The following is a 22,311-nucleotide window of genomic DNA, read 5'->3' on the forward strand; positions in this document are numbered from 1 at the left end:
ACAAATTTTTTAGTCGTTGATTTGGATGTAAACATAGCGACAGACACGACACAGCACTCTCTCGAAGGTTTGGTTTTCTATAATCACTTGAACTGAGATTTATTATTGGACCTTGTAAACTACATTGCCAATGCATGCCAAAAGTTCTCAGAAAGACTCACCTCCACACGGTATTCATTTTCTTACTCTCTCTTCTTAATTTTTTTTTTTTTTTTTTTAATTTTTTTTGGGGTTAAGATTTGTAACTTATATGCTCTAATGGGTCGCTGAAAAACTCATAGAAAAGCCAAAGAAACTTTTGTTATTGGTTTCATTTGCTGTCTTTTATGCTTCATCTTTGTGGCACAGTTTTAGAATTGTAAGTGGGTTGTTGTTACATGAGAGCTGAAAAAGAGGGATGGTTTTGATATAACTAAACTAATTTGATGAAGAAATGGTATCCCATTTGGTTGAATTGCTTCATAGACCAAAATTTTCTCTCTTTATATTTTTAAGAACTCTTGATCATGCATGGCAAAGGGTTGCTATATAATCTTATTAATGATCACATGTTGATATCAGAGTTACCCATTTTACTATCTTTTCCACCAATTAAAAAAAACAAAAAAAAAAACATACATGAGACTGTTAAAGCAATAAATGAGAAACCTCTGAACTAGTGTCTGGAAATATGGGATTTTATCTACAGAAGTGTCTCGAAATGTATAACTAATTCTTCTCCCTGGATGTTTTCTATTACTTTCCTTTTGAGTTTTGAGGAAAAATTATTTGAAAGCAGTTGGTTTTTTTTTTTTTTGGATAATTGAAAGCAGTTGTTGCCCAATAGAACTTGTTTTGAGCTAATGGTTTCATTTTACAGATGCATTGACATTTAAAATGCATAGCTCTCAAAAGGAGCCAAATAAGGTTGCTTCATTCAGTGCAGGAGAGACCAAGCCATCTGATTTTTTACGCGTTTTCTACGGTATGTAATGTAATTTGATCCAGTTGAAATTAGGTTAGATGCATTTCTTAATTGTTGAATTTACAGCGATCTGATGGTTGACTGTTCTCAATTGTGGCCCTGTAATATGCAGAAAATTTAAAGATCCTTTATTTAATTTGGTCTAGGAAGTAGTGATTCTGATGTTTAACAGTCAGATAATTTGGCCAAGGAAGTAGTGATTTTGATGTTTCATGCCCTAATCCAAATTGTCTCATTGGCAAAATGTTTTGCCTAGGACACACAAGCTATGAAATTCCAATTTGTAATGAAAGTTCAAGGTACAAAGAGCTTTTCCTTTTAAGGATTAGATGCAAAACAGATCACTCAAACCATATATTTTTCAAGTATTTTCTGTGTCAATAATCTATGACTGGCTTGTATTTTAAGGCTCATAGTAGACCACGAAAGAAAAATCAGTCCAAATTGCAGAAGGTTGGGTAGCTATTTTAAAATTTAAAACCATAATCAGCCACTTACCACTTATAATTTACAACCATATTTCATTGTTTTGATTCATATTGTATTCGAAATAACTATTCCTTATCTTAATTCTAGGAAAAACTATCACTCTTGATCTGGGTTCCAGTCAAGTAATTTCAGATTGGCTATGGGTTATTCATAAAGATGAATCTTTACTATAAACAATAAAATCACAAAGCAAAATCTTGGGTTTTGCAGAAGGTTTTATAGCTGGAGGCTTTGCTGGTGTTGTTGTGGAAGCAGCATTATATCCAATTGATACTATAAAAACAAGACTACAGGCACGTCAAGTATACTGGATATTTTTGTTTATCTATTGCATTATGTTGCTAACTAAATTTGAAGAAGAATTATTACTGCCAGGACTGTTCCACTATATGTGTTGACATGGTCTTGATCCCCCACTTCTATAGAATGCATTTGCTTCTAAAATTTGTTGTTTTCTTTCTACTATTGGATGATGCAATACTTTTTGTTATACAATTTTGTTTCATTCCATACAGCTTAACATGCATTGCTAGTTAAATTGAGAATTTTCCTATTGGTCACAGTTCATCCTTCAAAGGTGTCATGCATTAGATTAAAGGTCATACAACTCTTTTGTATGGGACCAACTCATGCTTTTGTTCCTTTGCTTTCTATCATTCTTCATAAATTTATGGCTATTTTACTATTGTTGTCAACCTGTTCATAGTCTAAATATAAAATCTTGATGTTTTACAATGCATTGACTTGCTTGTTCTTGCTTGAATTGTTGCAATTAATCATTCATTCATTTGTTTGTCAGGCTGCCCAGGGTGGAGGAAAAATTATTTTGGAGGGTCTCTATTCTGGATTGGCTGGAAACCTTGCTGGTGTCTTACCGTGAGTAAATTAGTTGCATATATGCTTTTCCTCATTATTTGCATGAATGTTGGATAGTATGATTCACTTTCCAAACCGTGGTGACTAAAGCAAGGGATCGATTGCTTGGGTAAATCAAGGGATTGGAGCAATTAAATAAATTGATTTGAAATTCAAATCTAAAATATACATGTAATAAATTCATAGCTGACCTATTTTATAATTCTGTAAATTCTATTAAAAATATGGGTTTCCAATGTGTTACAATAACGTAAATGAAAGATGTATGTGACCGAACCACTTTAATTTCTTCCGTTCTTCTTTTCTCATCTTCTATACATGTTCCATAATATTTAAAATTTTAACAAATGTAGTTTGATTTCTTCTATATGTTTTCACACAAGACAATTTAAAACCTAACTTTTTGGCCAAAGCTACATGAACACTTAGTGGATGATAAACACAAGATAAGCAAAGCGTTATGCAAGATAAGCAAAGCTGAGGAATGCATATCTTAACTGCTTGTGGTTGATACAAGAATCTTTTTTCCCTATTCATCTTAAGACCCTTGTACCTACTAGTTTAAGCGCATAATAAACTTTTAAAATTAGTTCTCCATGATGGGAGTTCGTTTGTATATAGCAAGGCAGCTTAGTCACATGCTTAATCTTTTTGTTACATTGTTTATTTGAGTATAATCCTATTAATAAATATTTCAATCATCAACTTCTTCCAACTCAAACTTTTCATAAGAATTTTGCTGTGATTTGATTTTTCCTCTGTGCAGGCTGGATTCTTAGTGAATTTTCAATCTTCTTCATGAATTGTTTTTCTCAATAGAGACAGTTTCAGTTATTTCATTGTCTGCCTCTTCCTTGAGGACTTGGGAACCTATGTTTAAGCCTTAACTTTTTAACACTATGAGCCAAATGCTTGAAAAAGTGCTTGATATGAATCTATGTAATACTTGAGAAGTTTTATCAGAACACCATTTCTTTCTAATTTTTCCCCCAATGTTCATTAATTGCATACCTCTTCTTATTATGTGGACATGGCTGATGAACTTCTATTTCTTCACAGGGCTTCTGCCATATTTGTCGGTGTGTATGAACCTACAAAGCAAAAATTGCTGAAGTCCTTTCCTGAAAACCTTAGTGCAGTAGCTCATTTGGTAAGTTTTTTAATTAACCATATATGCAAAATGACAATCTTCATGTAGCCGGACTGTCATGGCACAAAGTTTTTCATTAATCTGACAATTTTCATGTTGCTAGACTATAATGGCTAAAAGTTCTTCATTAATTTGCCTTTCCATAACTTCATAAATACAGAGTTTTGCCCTTTTAGCTAGGGAGACAATGGGCTACGTAATGAGGGTAGCCTTCCCTAGTGTCTTGTTGCAGAACAGAAAGCATGGTAGGGTTAGATGTTGTTCTAACTGAATACAAATTTTTTAATCAGGTTCCTTGAAGGCTTGAACCCACTTGGAGGAAAACTCTGGAATCCATCTGAAAATTAAAAAACTCCCATTTGTTTTGAAATATGAATTGCTATTTTTGTTTTACAGATTACAGGCCTATTTATAGGCTTTAGAAAACTTATTTTTCCAAATAAGAATATTCCCACATATAAACTAATTAATTTACTACCATATAAGGACCTTATTTTGACTAAAGAAACCTTAAAAGCAATTAAAAATAACGAAATAAAATTGAAAACCTAAAATCCAAAAACTAGATAAAAATATAAAAATTAACAAATTACAAAAAGTGACCTCCATATTTTGATTTTACAAATAATCCCTCCATTTCAATGAAACTTGCCCTTTAGTTTTTAGTTGGAAATTGAAATCTTTAGCTCCAAATAAAGTTACTTCAAATACTTGAATAACTTGAATTTTTTTTTTATATAAGTAAATAAAAAAATAAAAAATAAAGGTCAAAGAGATTTTTTATTTATTTATTATTAGAAGAAGAGATTACTTTTTGTCCATGTTGATGAACACAACATAATCTAAAAGAATTATGCACAAGAATGAAGTGGTTCTATGAAATCTAAAATGGAAATGCTTCTAGTATGACTCCACACACAAGACCAATCAAATAGAGTTCGAATCAGCAATGATTCCAACTAAGATTGTGATTTTTCTATATCGTCAAAGGTATGACAATTTGGCTCTTTACACAATAGCCACATCAAACATAACGGGACAAAATTCCAAATATTCAACGAGTGTTTTTCAAACCAATTCCAATTCCTCCGTCTAAACAAGAAATCATCTACCTTCCATGGCAACATCCTTTGGATCCCAAAGGCTCTAACAACTACACTATAATACATATGCAACTTCACAATGGATCAGCAGATGGTCCACCATCTCCCCATTACATCAACACATACAATACCAACCAACTAAAGAGAAACCTTGCTTGATGAATCACAAGTTCGAATCTTCCCCTAGGTTGCTGTCCAAATGAACGACGAGACCCTTTTCAGGGCCTTAATGCACCAAATACTCTTCCAAGGGAAAGAATTAGCTTCTTTTTACCTCAGATAGCCTCTTAAAAGGAACAAACATCAAGGCAACCATCCCCCTTCAATTGCCATCTCATCCTATCAGCTCCTTCCCACCTGGGGATGTTTGAGTAGATAATTCATTGGCTCTGATTCCTAGTCATGAAAAACTCTACAAAATCTCATGTTATAGCTTCATGCCACAACATCTGACTATTTATGACTGAATGACCTGGGGCATTCTTGTTCACTAAACAATATAAATCTGGGTGCAACTCTTTTAGAGAATGATTCCCACACTAAATATCCTTCCAAAACCTTACTCAGGTGCCACCCCCACCTTGAAAGACACAAACTGAAGAAAATTATCCCAACCTGCCCTAATTCTTTTCCATAAGCTACACCCATGTGTCCCTTTAAATGGTTTTGAAATCCAACCACCCCAATTCTCCTTATACTTCATAGTGATAACCCGTCTCTAAAGATGCGTGGCCTTATTCCCAAATCTCCATAACCATTTCCCAATAATGCTTGATAAAAACTTCTCATCTGTTGGATCCCAATCCACCTACTGCAATGGGAGAACAAACTGTATCTCAGGCCACCAGGGAGAACTAGAACTCCTCATCTGAAGTACCTCGCAAAAAGTTCCTCGGCAGCCTCTCCATCTTATTTGCCACACTAATGGGAATAGTAAATAATGAGAGGTTGTAGGTTGGTAAGCTAGAAATTGTACTTTTTGACAACGTTAGGCTCCCTCCCTTGGACAAATATATCTTCTTCCAACTAGACAGTTTGCGTTCCATCTTTTCCAAAATAGTATTCCAAATAAATAACACCTTAAAGGAAGCCCCCAGCAGCATCCCAAGATATGTCATCAGTAAACTCACAATCTTATAGCAAAGGATGTCTGCTAATTTTGCCATGTTACTCACTGACGTAGGACAACCATAATAGTATAATAGAGCAGAAAAATGATAGGATAAACCCTAGGAGTCAGCACCTAAGGGCTGCTTGGAGTCAGCACCAAGCAAACTGGAGTCGGCACCAGTGTAAGAGAGAACAAACGTTTTTTTATAATTGTCAAAAGCCGTCTTACAATAATCAGAAAAAGTGTTTAAATAGCTAACAACACAAAACCCTAATTATTAAATAGCTAACAACACAAAACCCTAATTATTAAATGTTCGGGCTTGCAGAATCTCAAGCCCAATAACTAATAGGCTCTATCCATAAGGCCACAGGTTGGGCCGTCTTCTTTTTGCTCTTCCTCCCATACGTGTGTATAATTGGGGGCCTATATCTTGTGTCCGCAACAACTCCCCCCGGGTGAGAGGAACTCGACCCCGTCGAGTGGAAAGCTGAAGAGCTCTGATAGTACTCCAGTAAATCAGGATCCAGTTGCTGTAGCTCATCTCTAGTAATCCATGTGCAATCAGAATCTGGTCACCCGCGCCACCGAACTAGGAAACGGTGAACTCCTCCATCCCTGGTAGAAACAATTTGCTCATCTAAAATAGCATCAATAGATTCTTTATGTGCATAGGGCAAATTTAAGGGTAAAGGGGTAGGCATAGGGGCATCAATAGGATTAAGCAAGGGCTCATCAAAAGGAGTATCAGGAATAGTTGTAGGGCTTTTATAAGCAACTAGATCCTTAATATTAAAGGAGGAGCTAATACCATAATCATGAGGAAGGTCAATGACATATGCATTTGGGCCCATTCGTTTCAATACCTTGAACGGACCGGCACTACGAGCCTGCAATTTCTTAACGGTCCCAGAGGGAAACCGTTCAGGTCGGATCCGAATCATGACATAATCTCCTACCTGAAACTCTGCATGACGCCGATGAGTATCAGCATGAATTTTATATTGAGAATTACTTACCTGAATTTTTTTGTGAATCTCAGTATGCAAATCATGAACATGTCGTGCGAATGCCTCAGCAGATTCAGAAATCCTAACATGTGGGGACATGGGCAAAAGATCTAAAGGCTTCCTAGGTGTATATCCATGCACAACCTCAAAAGGACTAACGCCTATAGACCTGTTGACAGAGCTATTATATGCAAGTTGGGCTATAGGAAGAATTGAATCCCAATTTCGATTGGCTTCACCCACTAGACACCGAAGGAGGTTCCCTAGGCTACGATTAACCACCTCAGTTTGACCATCAGTTTGGGGATGAAATGCCGTGGAAAATTTCAATTTGGTGCCTACTAAATGCCACAAGGTCTTCCAAAAATAACTCATGAAGCGAACATCCCTATCAGACACTATGGTTTTGGGGAGACCATAAAGCTTGACAATCTCATCAAAGTAAAGCTTTGCAATTTTAGAAGTATCAGAAGTCTTAGAACATGGTAGGAAATGAGCCATCTTAGAGAAGCGATCAACAACTACTAGGATAGAATCATGCTTCCTAAAGGTGCGGGGCAAACCTAGTACAAAGTCCATACTCACGTCCTGCCACGGGCGATCTGGCACAGGTAAAGGTGTGTATAGACCAGTGTTTTGCTTGCGATGTTTGGCTAGTTGACATGTACGACACTGACCAACTATCTTAGCAACGCCCCTCTTAAGACCAGGCCAATAGAATTGACGTTCCACTTCCTCAATTGTCTTATCTCGGCCAAAATGACCTGCAAGGCCTCCTGCATGTATCTCCCAAACTAGAAAATCTCTCACTGACGACCGAGGGATACACAACTTGTTGGCTTTGAACAAGTAACTATCCTGAAGGGTATAATCATCCAAGACGGGGTGTGAAGCATTACTTAGGCTAGTGTAGAGCTCCCCAAAATCTTGGCATGACTGATAGTCATCCTTAAGTCGTTCAAACCCAGTGACCTTAACACTTATGACTGAGAGCAAAGACACTCTTCGACTCAGTGCATCAGCAGCCTTATTCTCAACTCCCGCCTTATGTTTCACCACAAAGTAGTAGCGTTGCAGAAATTCAACCCAACTACCGTGCCTAAAATTTAACTTCTTTTGGGAATTGAGATAGCGCGAAGCTTCATGATCAGAGTAGATAATAAAATCTCGAGACAACAAGTAATGGCGCCAATGCCAAAGAGCTCGTACAATGGCATAAAATTCTTTGTCATATGTGGAGTACTTTTGCTTAGCATCATTTAACTTCTCACTGAAATAGGCAATTGGGTGGCGCTCTTGACTAAGTACTCCCCCTATGCCAATACCTGAGGCATCACATTCCACTTCAAAAGGCTTGGTGAAATCAGGGAGACGCATGACAGGTGCCTCAGTCATCTTCTGTTTCACCTCCTTGAAGGCCTTCGTAGCAGCCTTTGTCCAAATAAACTCCCCATGTTTCAAGCAGTCAGTGATGGGGGACATAATGGTACTAAATCCTTTGATGAATCGGCGATAAAAGGAAGCGAGCCCATGAAAGCTTCGAATCTCATGTATAGTTTTGGGCTCGGGCCAATCCATAATGGCTTCGAACCTTCCTGGGTCGGCGAAACTCCTTCGTATGACACTATGAAACCTAGGAAAACAACTTTATTCAGCAAAGAAAGAGCACTTCTTGAGGTTACCATATAAACTCTCCTTCCTAAGGGTTGTACAAACTTGAGTTAGGTGGTCTAAGTGTTGCTCCCTAGACTTACTATAAATGAGGATATCATCAAAATACACAACCAGGAATTTTCCCATAAAAGGCTTAAGCACTTGAGTCATCACTCTCATAAAAGTACTAGGAGCATTGGACAATCCAAAAGGTATAACCATCCACTCATATAAACTATCTTTCATCTTGAAGGCAGTTTTCCACTCATCACCAGGACAAACCCTAATTTGATGATAGCCACTTTTTAAGTCTATCTTGGAAAAGATCATTGCTCCAGCTATCATATCCAACATGTCATCCAACCGAGGGATAGGAAAACGATACTTCACAGTGATCTTGTTGATGGCACGACTATCAACACACATCCTCCAAGTCCCATCTTTCTTTGGAGTTAAGAGTGCAGGGACTGCACAAGGGCTCATGCTCTCACGAACGAAACCTTTTCTAAGTAGTTCTTCTACTTGTCTTTGCAACTCGGCATGTTCTGCAGGGCTCATCCTATAATGGGGCAAGTTAGGTAAGGTCGCTCCGGGCACAAAATCTATAGCGTGTTGGATATCACGCATGGGCGGTAAATGATCGGGGAGTTCCTTAGGGAAAACATCCTTAAATTCTTGGAGCACGGACCTCACTTCTTCAGGTTGCTCCTCACAGGTCTCTCCATGAAGTTCCCTAGCAACCAAGACAAACACAATAGATTCTTGAACTGCTACCCTTTCAAATGCCTTTGGGCTTATGTTGTTTAGACCTTTCGCCTTCGGCACTTCTGGCTTCTTACTCATGTCGATTGGCTTGGGTTTCAAAGGATTAAGCACAATCTTCTTGCCTCCAAACATAAATGAGCGAGAATTGGATCGCCCATGAAGGGTGACATCCAGATCATAAAGCCAAGGTCTACCTAAGATAATATGCCCTACATCCATGGGAATTACGTCACACCATATTTCTGCCTTGTAGGTGAGGAATTGAAGTGGGACAACACATCTTTCTTTTATGGCTATGGAGGAAGTATCCACCCAAGAAACTTTATATGGGTTAGGGTGTGGAATCAATCTCAAGCCTAGGCGGGAAACAATGTTAGAGGACACCGCATTAATGCAACTCCCACTATCTATAATAACCTTGCACGTTTTGTCTCCACACTTAGTGTAAGTCTGGAAGATGACACTTCTTCGCCAATCATCAGTTTCCCTTTGTTCTGTCAAAGCACACCTTACCACATTCACTCTAGGGACACCAAAAACAGCCTGGGAATCATCAACCTGAGGGGAGATGGCTCTAATGCACGTGAGGTAGCTGGGATCATCTTCCCATTCGGCCTCAACATCTTGGACTTCTTCAGCATTTGGGTCATACACTAGCTCTTCAACATTTTCTACCTTTTCATCATCCTCTTGAATGACAAGGGTCCTAGAGGGACATCTAGCTGCGACATGTCCAATCCCATTGCATTTGAAGCATTGGAGGCGACAGCCTAATCTTGAGGGCTCATTGATCACACCTTTTCCCTTGTCCTCTTTTTGTATCGGGATGCTATTGGGGTTGACCTTAGGGGGTAAGGCAAGTTTAGGTTTGCTACCAAAAGGTTGAGGGTTGGGAGGAATGCTTCGAAGCTCAAAACGTCGCCAAAAGATAGATTTGGATGCTAACTCACAATTCCTAGCAAGGTCATAGGCTTCTCTTAAGGTGGTGACTCCTCGGGTGATAATCTCACCTAGTAGGTTAGCATTTAAACCTTTCTTGAACCTATTGAGTGTGACAACCTCTTTCTCAACTATTCAAATTCGCCTTTGGAATTCCTTGAATTTCTCTATGTATTCAGTCACAGGAGCAGTGCCTTGTCTTAGGCGATCCCATTCCTCAAGGAGGGAGCTCCTATAAGTTAGAGGAAGATAATTCCTCGAGAGGGCGTCCTTCATCTCCATCCAATCAATAATGGGGGGCTCACGTCGTCGCCTAAGGGTTTCCTCAAGGTCCTCCCAGAAAAGATCAGCTCTCCCAACTAACTTCATCCTAGCATACCTCACTTTCCTATTCTCAGCCCAATGGTAATAGTCAAAGAATTTCTCCATTTGATGTAACCAATCAGTGAAAACCCATGGGTCTAGGCAGCCATCAAAGGTGGGTGCTTCTATCCTTTCCTTAGACATCCTATCATCATAATCCCTAGGACCATAGTGATTATAGTGATCATGTTCGAAGTGTGGAGCCCTATTAAAGTGACCATTGTTATTTTGCCCATGCATGTTATCTCCTTCATGGTTAGTGGTCTCTCTTTGAGATGTTTCAATTCGCTCTACCCTATCCAGCAAATCACGGACACTCTTAGCTAGGTCTCCTATGGTTTGCTCTAAAGAGGGCCTAGATTCGGACGTGGATTGATGTTCAGGGTTTGATATGACGCGACCACTACGTAGATGCATGCAACACAATATTTATGAATGCAGTTGAGATTCCCAAAGATTCAAGTAATCAATTTTCAATGTAAAATTAAAGGTCAAGCAAAAGTGCATGTAGAGACTAGATCGATGAATCAAAGGAAGGAATTGCAGACAAATAGTGACAGTGTTCACAGTATTAAGAGATAGCCCAAATAAACGTCAAATTCCAAGAAGCTCCACAATTAATAATAAGAATCAGATATTTCAAAGAAATTAGTTTTTTTTTTTTTTTTTTTTTTTTGGAATTTTAGAGTAGGTACTAAAAGAGGACACAAACAATAAAACGATTAATTTGAGCACAAACTGGATAGGATAATGGAGTATGGTGGGATATGCACATAAAAAACATAAAGATAATATTTTTTTTTAATGAGATAAAATTGAATCCACCAAAAATATAGTCATAATTGTACCCTAGTCAGTGGCTCCACGTATTGCATTAGGCAGTCACGGTCTGCTCTTCAAGTAGGAAATTGACTTGGACTGAGGAACCTGTGAAAACAATTAAAGCCCAATACAAGCAATGGGCTGTCACAGCAACAGTGTCTTTTTTCTTATTCTCTTTTTTTTTTTTTTTTTTTGGGTGAAATACGATAAAAGACTACAGCTTAAAACAATAATCTGCTAACCCAACTCCCAAAATACCACACTGAACTAAAGAAGCTATTAGAAACAAAAGAAACTAAAAGAGAAAGAAAAGAACGGTGGAGTCATCGGCTGGATCCGTCGACGGAGGCAGCAGCTGGAGTCACCGGAGTCATCAGCGGAGCTGGAGGCTGTTCGTCTCGGCCTTGGCATCGGCGGTGGTCGAAGTCCTCAGCAGCGGTGACGGTTGGGCTTCGCAGCGGTTGGTGAAGTGCTAGGTTTCGCGGCGGCTGGTGGCTGGTGACGGTTGGGCTTCGCGGCGGTTGGTGGCTGTGGTGGCTGTTGGGCTTCGCGGCGGCTGGTGGGTGTTGGCGGCTGGGTCCGTGGGTCTCTGCTTCTTCTTCTCCTTTTTTTTTTTTTTTTTTTTTTTTTTTTTTTTTTTTTGGGTTGTGGGTTCTGAGGTCAGAGGCGGGCATGGATGGTGGTCACCGGCTTGGGAGGCACCGCTGGCTTCTCTGTTGGTTTGGGGGTGAGAAACTCATGTGAGGCTTGGGGGAATACACGGATTGCAGGGGCTGGCCTGGGCTTGTTTAAAATCTCATGGGGCAAAAACTTGAAAGGTACTGTCATTGTTGGCTTACTCTTTTGTTTTTGATGGCTTTGCGTGGTTGTCTACGGTTGTGTTGAATGGACCGAAAGTCTGCTCTGATACCAAAACTGACGTAGGACAACCACAATAGTATAATAGAGCAGAAAAATGATAGGATAAACCCTAGGAGTCAGCACCTAAGGGCTGCTTGGAGTCAGCACCAAGCAAACTGGAGTCGGCACCAGTGTAAGAGAGAACAAACGTTTTTTTATAATTGTCAAAAGCCGTCTTACAATAATCAGAAAAAGTGTTTAAATAGCTAACAACACAAAACCCTAATTATTAAATAGCTAACAACACAAAACCCTAATTATTAAATGTTCGGGCTTGCAGAATCTCAAGCCCAATAACTAATAGGCTCCATCCATAAGGCCACAGGTTGGGCCGTCTTCTTTTTGCTTTTCCTCCCATACGTGTGTATAATTGGGGGCCTATATCTTGTGTCCGCACCACTCACATTACCTATCGGTGCCACTTCACTTTTACCCATATTAACCTTCAGACCTGTAACAACTTCAAAGCAATTGAACACTATGGGAAGAAATTTTTTGGCATTTGCATCCATGAAATAAAAAAGAGTATCATTAGCAAATATGAGATGGGAGATATAATGCCTAGCTGTTGCAGCATGTCCTACCCCGAATCTGTCAATAAAAAATCCCCACAATTTTCTTTAGTATCCTACTCACCACCTCCATAACTACTATAAAGAGCAATGGGGATAATGAATATGATCCCATGAACTACTGAAGAAGCCAGCTGGTGAATTGTTTACCAAAATTGAAAACCAAACCGTAGCTATACAAGTATGAATGCAACTCCTACAATTCTCTCCAAACCCCGTCCTGCCAATGGATAAGTACCCTGTCCAACTAACATGGTCATAGATTTATCAATATCCAATTTACAAATCAACCCTGGAGTGCAACTCTTGATTTTACCTTTTTTTTTTTTTTGATAAGTAAGAAAAATGTCTATTCAAAAAACTATTTTACGCAAAGAAGCACAAAGAATATCAAAGATTACAAAAAAAGAGAGAAAAGCAAAAATAGAAGAGCTAAGGAACAAAGGGATAGATTCACTAGATGTGAGTCCCCAAGCCCTAGACCAATCAAAAAGGGAACCAACAAGGATGGACCCAGGTGGGGCCCTGGGCCCCCACTGGGCCTAAATTTTTTTTTAGTAGTTTAATTTTCAGTAAAAAATAATAAATTTAGACTTGGGCCCCCCTTACTTTGTAGCTTGGGCCCCCTCCAAAATCATGAATCATCAACCCAACCCATGTAAATCTTTAAAAAAAAATGTAAAAAAACAATAGTGTTCTGTGTATTAAGAAATAATAGTGTTTTGTATATTTTGTTTTTGTTGGTAGATGATTGTATCTTAATATATTAAGAAACAATGATTTTTGTATATTTGTCTTGGTTGAAAGTTTCTTAATACTATATGGATGTGTATTGAATTTTTTTTATTTTTTATTTTCGCTTATCTCTGACCCCCTAGCTTGAAATCCTAGGTCCGTCCCTAGGAACCACTGAAAAAAGCAAGCAACTGTTCATCGGATCTATTTAATTCCTCAAAAGTCTGTCAAGTGCGTTCCCTCCAATACACCACATCAAACACAACGAAGCTAAATTCCAAATGTTAGATGAATGCTTCCCCAACCAATTCCACCAACCAAAAAGGAAATCTGCAATTGATCTTGAGAGAACCCACGAAATCCCAAAAGTTATAAAGACAAAACTCCACAAACGATGCGCCTTCCCACAATGTAACAACAAATAATCCACTGTCTCTCCACAACAATGACACATGATGCACCAGTCAACAAAATCAAAACCCCTACTCCGCAAATTATCACCCATGAAAATCCTATCACAGGCGATTGTCCAAACAAAGAAAGAGACGCCCTAGGGGCCTTAACCTTCCAAATACCTTTCTAGGGAAAAACAACGGAAGAAGGACCATGCAACTTATGATAAAATGAGTGGATATTAAAATCCCTATTCTTTGTCAACTTCCATCTCATACGATCACCATCATCCGCTGAAGGTAAATTGGCTGCCAAAAACCGAAAGAAATCATCCGCCAACTCCGCCTCCCAATCATTTGGACTCCAAATAAAACGAACATCCCAACCTCTCCTATCCCCTGCTCCTTGCCTTATCAGAGAAGAGTCGACAGAGGCCGCTTTGTTAGTAGCAATACTGTATAAGACTAGAAAAGCCAAACGAAGAGGAAGATCCCCACACCGCCAATTTGTCCAAAATTTCACTCTATCCAAGCATTCATTTGCAATTAAGATCGAGTCAAGGATTTAGCTACCATCTACAAAAGCATTTTGTGCCCTTGAAATAAGTTTGCACCCCTTTCATATTTTTAGGCAAAACCTTTGCCAGCAGTTATACACGCTTTATTTAGAATAGACACTAATTAATAATTGGAGTCAAAATTAGCATTTTCAACCCCATGGAACCAATAGATTGTACCGCAATGGTTTCCAACAAATCAATGTAATCTTAGTAATTTGGGGTTTATAGACTCATCATCATGTTTGAATTCAGTTCGATCTTCCATATTTTCCTCTTTAGCCTCTCAAGAATTTCTTCGAAAATGCTGTCTTTGATCTTAAGTACAACCTGTAATTTTTCCTCAACTTTGGCTTGTTCAGCCTCTACTTCAGATTTTTTATCTTCTAAATTTCCAACATTTAAAATTGAATCTTCTTTCAATGATTGGAAGTCAAGAGTTTCATTTTAATTCCCTTTTTATGAATTTGCTGGCTTATGATTGTATAAACCAGTATTTCATCATAATCATGAAGAATAAAAAACTTACCATTGTCCTTTCGTTCTTGACTGTTAAGAAAATCTAGACTTATGTCTTTGTATTGTGAAAAACTCTATATCATTTCACCAATTAGTTGTATCTCTCGCAAGCTTGATACAAGTTATACCAATCTTCAGGATCTTCCTTTGATCAAATAAGTCTTCAAGATCAAGAATCCAACTAATAAAATCTTCTTTACACATCAAAATATTGAATATCATTTAAATTATAAACACATTGATCAATAGGTTGGCCGCAAGTATAATATCCTTGAGAATTACTCCTATCATCTTGACAATTCTTATTGGCATTTAAACCCAGATTAATGAGCATGTCATGAAGCTCTTGGAGTCCATGAGTCATCTTCTCACTGTTGGCTTGAATTGCTGCCTTGAAGGCTTGCACCCCCACAATCACTGTCAATTGGATGGTTGTTTCATCTTTGCCTTTCTTGATATCGGATTCTTTGATACAAACTGGTGCAGAGATTTTGTTCTATCGATGCAAACTCTTAAATGTATCCATAAGAGTTTCCTTGGATTTACAAGCAAAAGAACTTTGGCATCCAAAAAAGAAGGAAAATCTCAGCTAGCGTATTTATAGGCTTCAGAGAACTCATTTCTCAAGAAGAATATTCCCAAATATATCCTAATTAATATACTACCACAAGGACCCTGTTTTGACTATGTAAATTCTAAAACAATTAAAAATTAAGAAATAAAATATTTTAAAAAAATCCTAAAATTGCATTAGCCAATGACAACAATTTATCCCATATTCTGTCCTACAGTCCATAAAGGCCCAACCCTAATGAAGGAAAGAGTCTCATGTCTTTGGTTCATCCCCTAGAGACCTAACTGGATGTCACTTTACTGCATGCTTGTGTTCAAGGTCCTATGGAAGGCGAAGCTCAAATATTTATCTGTTATTTCCATTTTTGTTTTCTCATTTATTATCCTAGGGTCAGTGAACAGTCACTAAAGGCTTTTAGCAGTACTAACTATTTTCATACTGATTTCTTGCCTTTTATTAGTTGGCCTGTTAAGTGCTAACAGAGGTTTTATATTTGCTTAAACATACTCTTTTCTTTTTGCTAACATGATTAAACATACTATTTGATCGGTTAGTTAGGTGGTTGAATCATTTTGCTGCATTTCAGTCTCCTTTACTTGTAAAAGAGATAATAGAGAGAACTTTCACTTTCAATGTACTGGATAGAGCTTTCTTGTTTTCTTAATAGGTATTTAGATTTCTTTCAGACTGCAGGTGCAATTGGAGGTGCTGCTTCTTCTCTTGTCCGTGTCCCAACGGAGGTAGTTAAGTTTACTTCTTCAATTCCCATCTTCCCTTGAATCCCTTCTTGCTTTCTAGGTTTGTGATTATTAGAATTCTTCTCAGGTCATAAAGCAAAGGTTGCAAACTGGGCAATTTGCTTCAGCCCCTGATGCAGTCCGCCTCATTGTTGCTAAGGAGGGTTTTAAAGGCCTTTATGTGGTATATTATGCTCAATTTTCTAATTTAAGATCTGTGATCCCAGTCTTCATTCTAAGCTGTATGGTTTTTGCTTAAAAACTTCTTCTGGGGGATACCTTATGCCAGTTGTTATAAGATAAGAGTTAACGTACTATACAGAACTATGCATGATGCTGTTAATTTATGAATTGTTTCATGCATAAAACTGACCCCCTACAGTGTTTTTTTTCTTTTGTTGAGATTGTAGGGGTATGGATCCTTCTTACTGCGAGATTTACCTTTTGATGCCATCCAGTTCTGCATCTATGAGCAGATCCGGATCGGATATAGGCTAGCGGTAAGCTTAACTTATACATCCAACTGGGTCTACTCCTAGATGGATTTTCTTTGCTTGGTGGGGATGGATTTTATTAGACTAAATAAAGAAAATTAAAAGCATCCAAAAAGGCTAGACAAATGTGTTGCTATGGAGAACAAAAAAGATTATATAAAGTAAAAAACCTCAAACTGAAAACTTAGAGGTACAAATTTTTTGAGCATTACCCAAATTAATTAACTTCATTCTATTACATTTTCTTTTCCCTTGTGGTCTGCTAATTGGTCAGCATAGAAGTACATGATATCTATCCATAGAAGTGATTTAGTTTTACCTTTTTTCTATAGGCACGAAGAGATCTGAATGATCCTGAGAATGCAATAATTGGTGCTTTTGCTGGTAGGTATACGTCCCAAAAAATTTGAGTTTATCTTTATGATTCTTCAGTCGTTTGTTCTTTCTGTTTGACTTGATTATTCTCATATTTATTTCCTTTTTAGAGTTTAGAGATAATATAAGATCTTTCTTTGTTATTCCAATTTTCCAAAGGCCCCGCTCTGGTGAGGTTCCACATCCCTAAGAAAAAAACCATCATTGTCTCTTATCATGAGCTTTGAAGAAAATATAAATTCTCAAAATTGCCCAGGTTGCCAATAAATTGGTGAGGACATAAGGTCATGTTCACAGTTCACCTGTATACCCCCTCCCCCCCAACCCCCCCACTTTTTTTTTTTTTTTTTTTCTCGCCTTTAACTGCACAGACCCTAACAGCATCCTTCTCATTTTCTAGTTGGTCAATTTCCCCAGTCTAGAATGGCTACAAAACTCTTCTTTTTTTTTCTTTTCTTTTCTTTTTGGGATAATTACAAATTACCCACCTAAGGTTAGGTCCAAATTCATTTTGCTTACCCATGGTTTAAAAAATGTTACTTTACCTACCTAAGGTTAATTCCGTTTAACAGCTGTAATCCACCTTACTCTTTTCCATTAGACAAACACTTTTAAGACATAAAACATAATATAAAATGGATCAAAGAGCTAGGGTTTTAAGTGATGTGAACTGTGGCAAGACAATTCCAATGTTCAGACAAACACAATACTTCTTTGCAAGCCCAATTCTTACAGTTGTACCATGAATTTATATCTGAATCTTCAGGCTTACTCCCCATTTGGCCATTTGATAGAGGCAGCTTAGGCCTAGGCCTATGGCTTCCACTACAAAACGTTTCTACCCCTAATAAAAAAAAATGGCTCGTCCCTGTTGTAAAAGTCCCAAAATTTTATAAAAATACATTAATTAAATGGTTGTGCACTCTTGTTTTTCTTTTCCAACACTGATGTTAGTGATACTACAAAATTTACTATAGGCTTACAATCTGACATGTCACCAATCACAAAAAAGTAATTCAAACATTTATTAATTAAGTTATTGAAGTTCATCAATCACAGTCATTGTCACATTATATTGTAAACATTTTGTAGTAGCTTTAGCATTTTTCTTTTTCATTTTTAACAAGGGCTCCGAAATACACGACCAATATAAGCCTAACCCAATGGAACCCTAAATTATTTCCCCAAAAAAAAAAATGTCAAATGTGTTAGATAATCAATGATGATTAATCTCCCCTAATAGTTTGAGATTTTAATTTTTGTAAACCGATATCCTAAATGATAGATCGTCAACATTAATCATCCAATCTCTTACAAAGCCACACACCAAACAATATCTATCTCTCCCTTAACATTAAGATATAAAATTAAAAATTAGATTTTAACTTTACTTAATTGTGCCTTGCCTTATATTCAACATAAAGTAAGCCTCTTTTGTTTTTTAAATAATTATATTTCTATTTCTTTTTGTTAAAATTTATGCTTCAACTATGACATCCAATTTTCTATATGAAATTGACCACGGTTTAGTTAGTATTATTTCATCAAACTATGCATTTAATGCATCAAATTAACCCTGATATGGTTAGTATTAAATAAATTTATTTAATTAATATTTGCATATAAATGGCCCCAAATAAATTTATCGCATTGGCCCCAAATTATGTTGGGCAGGCCCTGGATAGATGATTCAGGGGACCTCAAAGATAAGTTTCAATCAATTCAATGGCATATTGCTAACAACCGTACATCAAGAAGCCAAATGCTTTGCTAATTAATGGGGTCTTGTACTTCATTTGTGTAAACATGGTTGGGGGAAGCCCCACCAATGTTGCGGAATATTGTGTAACATCTTATAATTTTCTTCTTCGTTATAATATTTCTATCTCTTACTTAAAAAGAAAAAATAGTTTGGTGTATGAAGCAACCAACGTTTGGGTTTGGGATTGGGGTGTTTAGCTCCAACATTATTCAACTAAACGCAGCTGAAATCTTCTGGAATTTTGTTGAAATTCATCAAGATTTGTGGAATTCTGGTTAAGTTATAGTGGGATTTTGTTGTACAGAGCCAAATTTATTATAAAAAAAATAAAAAATAAAAAAAAAAGCCAAAAACAATAAGTTGGTCATAAAATCAAATCCAATCAAGTTTCAAACAAACATTGTTGGAGCTCTTTTGCACTGCACTGCAAACAGAGCTAGTGAAGAATCTTCCATAGATTGCAAACATTCCTTGAAAATGACTGAATTCTCAATCCTCAAGGGGAATCTTTCTCTCATTGGCTTCAATTTTCTAAAAAGTTCAAACCCTAGAACACAATCATACCTGTGAGATACGTGTCAACTATAGAAATTGGATCTTCTTGCTTGTAATAATTATAAATCCCTAAATCTTGAGTGAATACAGCCCAAAACTTTGAATCAAATGAATTTGGGGTCACAATCTTGGATTTCACAATGGTAAGGTAAAGTTTTTCTTGAGTTGCTTTTTGATCCATTTTCTACTATGTTTTATGTCTTATAATTGTTTTTCTAATGGAAAAGAGTGAGGTGGGTTATAGCTGTCTAACGGAGCTAACCTTAGGTGGATAAAGTGACATTTTTTAAATCACAGGCAGGCAATGTGAATTTGGGCCTAACCTCAAGTGGGTAATTTGTAACTATCCGCCTTTTTTTTTTTTTTTTGGGCTAGTAAATGGCTACAAACTTGATATCCAACTTTTGTATGACAATCTCTCAACAACCTCAAACAATCATGTTGTTGGTGCCTTATCTAGTCTTGATACATCTCTTTACTAATGTTATTTTTATGAATGCAATTGGACCTTTGGAATTCATTCAGCATTTGAAAGTTAGATACTAAAAATAATATTGGAAACCCCTAATTTTGTGAAAGAAAAACGCCAAGTTTGTGGTACTTGTGCACACAGCCTAAGAACTTAGGTACTTTTCTAATTACGGTTCCACTTTTCTTCAAATTATACGTGGCTCTGTGTTTCAGTTGATTGGTACTTTCCAGATAATAATTTAGATATAGCAGCCTCATCTGATTCATGTTTTGCTATTTCTTCAATACTATAAGAGAACACTACCCAGCGGTTGTTCTCCAGATAAGAAACTGCATGCTTTTGTTTTAAAGCACAAGAATTTTGGAATTTTAGCACACTGTACCATAGCTTAGCATTAGCAATATTAAAATCATAAAACATGGAACCTCATCTAAAGGCACCAATAAGTATCTTTTCCTATTCCATTATATAATTGAAATAATATAAGTCTTGATGCATTTAAATATAAGCCTCCTCGTGTATAATTTTACTGATCATGCATATATGGTCTGCTCTGCTTTTAGTAAAATCTCATTTACTACAGGTGCAATAACTGGAGCTATAACTACTCCTCTGGATGTGATAAAAACAAGATTAATGGTTCAGGTACTGGAAATCTGTCTCGTGATTTTTTTTCTCTGAAGGAAGTTAGTAAAGAGTTTCTCTCTCTCTCTTTGAACCTTTGCAGGGATCAGCAAATCAGTACAAAGGGATTTGTGATTGTGTTAGGACCATCGTGAAAGAAGAAGGAACTCATGCTCTTTTGAAGGTTTGACCGATCCTTTTCATTCTTTTTGTGTCTCAAAATTATGATATTACAGTGGAGTAGTGGTTTCTTTTTCTCTTGTTACAGAGAGAAATTATGAAAATTCTGTTCAGATTATTCTATTGCTTTTCTTAATATGTCAGAGTTGCTAAAAAATTTATACCATTAATAGAAATACTCTAGAGATATGGAATCCCTTATGTTTTTAAAGCTTTGGCACTTCTAAAGGCTTTATTTTCATCTTACTATTTCAGTGTTTTCCTCACTTTCTTTCTTATGATCATCACATTGAAACTTGATCCAAATGAAATATGTAATTCATATCTTGTGTTTGACAGTGCGTAGCACATGCCAGTCTTCTTCCTAATACCTTTAGTAAATATGAGTAAATATAATGCTTCCTTCATCAAAATGATATAATGGTCATCTTGTTGCTGTATGCCTAACTTTTGCAGAATAGACTAGAATTTTGAGAGTGCTGGAACATGTCAAAGACGGTTTTAACATATTTTTGCCACGATTCTGCAGAGATCAGGCTACCAAATATATTTCTGATTTTTTTTGTTTTTTTCTCACCTTTGTAGAATATTAAACCAATTATGTCATGCCATCTTAATGGAGTGAAAGGAAGGGCAAAATGAGTTATAACATGGACAAGAAAATGTTCTTTCAGATCATTTACAACAAATAAATGATATACTTAATTGGACTGATTTATGTAGTTAAAAGATGTGAAATTTATGGATCTTTCCTTGAGTCGATACTGAAAAAAAACTGTGGTATGTTACTTTATTAGAAATTGAAAGTTGTATATTAGTACACTGATTCTCAAACTGATTAAAACTTGAACAAAAATAGGTATTTTTGTGTAAAGGAAAAGGTTGTGAAACTTACGTAGCAGACAACTAAAATAGTTTGCAAAAATGTGACATTCTTTAGGGTGGTGGTTGTTACACAACGTGTAACAGATTTTACCCTTCTTTTTTATGTTTTCTGCAGGGAATTGGACCCAGAGTTCTGTGGATAGGAATTGGGGGTTCAATATTTTTTGGAGTTCTTGAAAGGACAAAGCAAATACTTGCCCAAAAGCGCCCGCTGTCTCAAAACTCAATCCCTTTCAAAGATCAACCATAGCTCACCAGTTTTATTTATTTTTGTCGTCATAATAGCTCTATTCACTCGCTGTTCTTTCAATGCTTTGTTTCATCTATCTAGAAAATCATTCTGCTGGCTTTCGCCTTAGATTCAGTTTTCAGTTTTCTATATTGGGATTGGAGCATCAAAACTTTAAAATCAATTAGAATATTGAACTTGTAAATTTTCTTTTTTGTTTGACTTAAAATTAATAAATAAAATATAATTGTTCGTCAATGATGTAATTCTTTATCGAGACTTTCCCTACTCAAGTAAACTTCTCTATGTCTAAATTTATGATATCATGTGCCTCTGCATGCCTCTTTTTTTTTTCTTTTTTTTTTTTCTTTTTTTTAACTTGCAATCTGCAGCTTGTGCATGGTTAGAGTTGCGAGGCATTTTGAAATTATTTTCATGATATTTTATTACTTTGAGGGGGTTGTTTAGCTTGCTTGATATTACATCAAGTTGTAATGTTACATT

General features: G+C 36.8%; 1 protein-coding gene across 1 annotated transcript; it reads left to right on the plus strand.

The window, feature by feature from the left end:
* On the plus strand, positions 1-22,065 carry LOC142640727 (S-adenosylmethionine carrier 1, chloroplastic/mitochondrial-like). The gene is made up of 12 exons (XM_075814955.1): positions 1-170; positions 860-964; positions 1,664-1,746; positions 2,253-2,329; positions 3,389-3,479; positions 16,181-16,234; positions 16,320-16,415; positions 16,642-16,731; positions 17,058-17,109; positions 20,473-20,534; positions 20,617-20,697; positions 21,694-22,065. Exons 1-12 carry the CDS (start codon positions 131-133, stop codon positions 21,826-21,828), a joined length of 966 nt encoding a protein of 321 aa, XP_075671070.1. The 5' UTR covers positions 1-130; the 3' UTR covers positions 21,829-22,065.
* Positions 22,066-22,311: the final 246 nt, after the last annotated feature.

This window comes from Castanea sativa, chromosome 1 (genome assembly GCF_040712315.1).
Source record: "Castanea sativa cultivar Marrone di Chiusa Pesio chromosome 1, ASM4071231v1".
Taxonomy (NCBI): Eukaryota; Viridiplantae; Streptophyta; class Magnoliopsida; order Fagales; family Fagaceae; genus Castanea; species Castanea sativa.

What these genes read in the sequence shown, in the direction of transcription:
- LOC142640727 (XM_075814955.1), top strand. Translation starts at nt 131, where the DNA reads ATGCATGCCAAAAGTTCTCAGAAAGACTCACCTCCACACG. An exon ending in TTTTTTACGCGTTTTCTACG is followed by an intron (nt 965 to 1,663) that starts GTATGTAATGTA and finishes TGGGTTTTGCAG; the next exon opens with AAGGTTTTATAGCTGGAGGC. An exon ending in GTTTTAAAGGCCTTTATGTG is followed by an intron (nt 16,416 to 16,641) that starts GTATATTATGCT and finishes TTGAGATTGTAG; the next exon opens with GGGTATGGATCCTTCTTACT.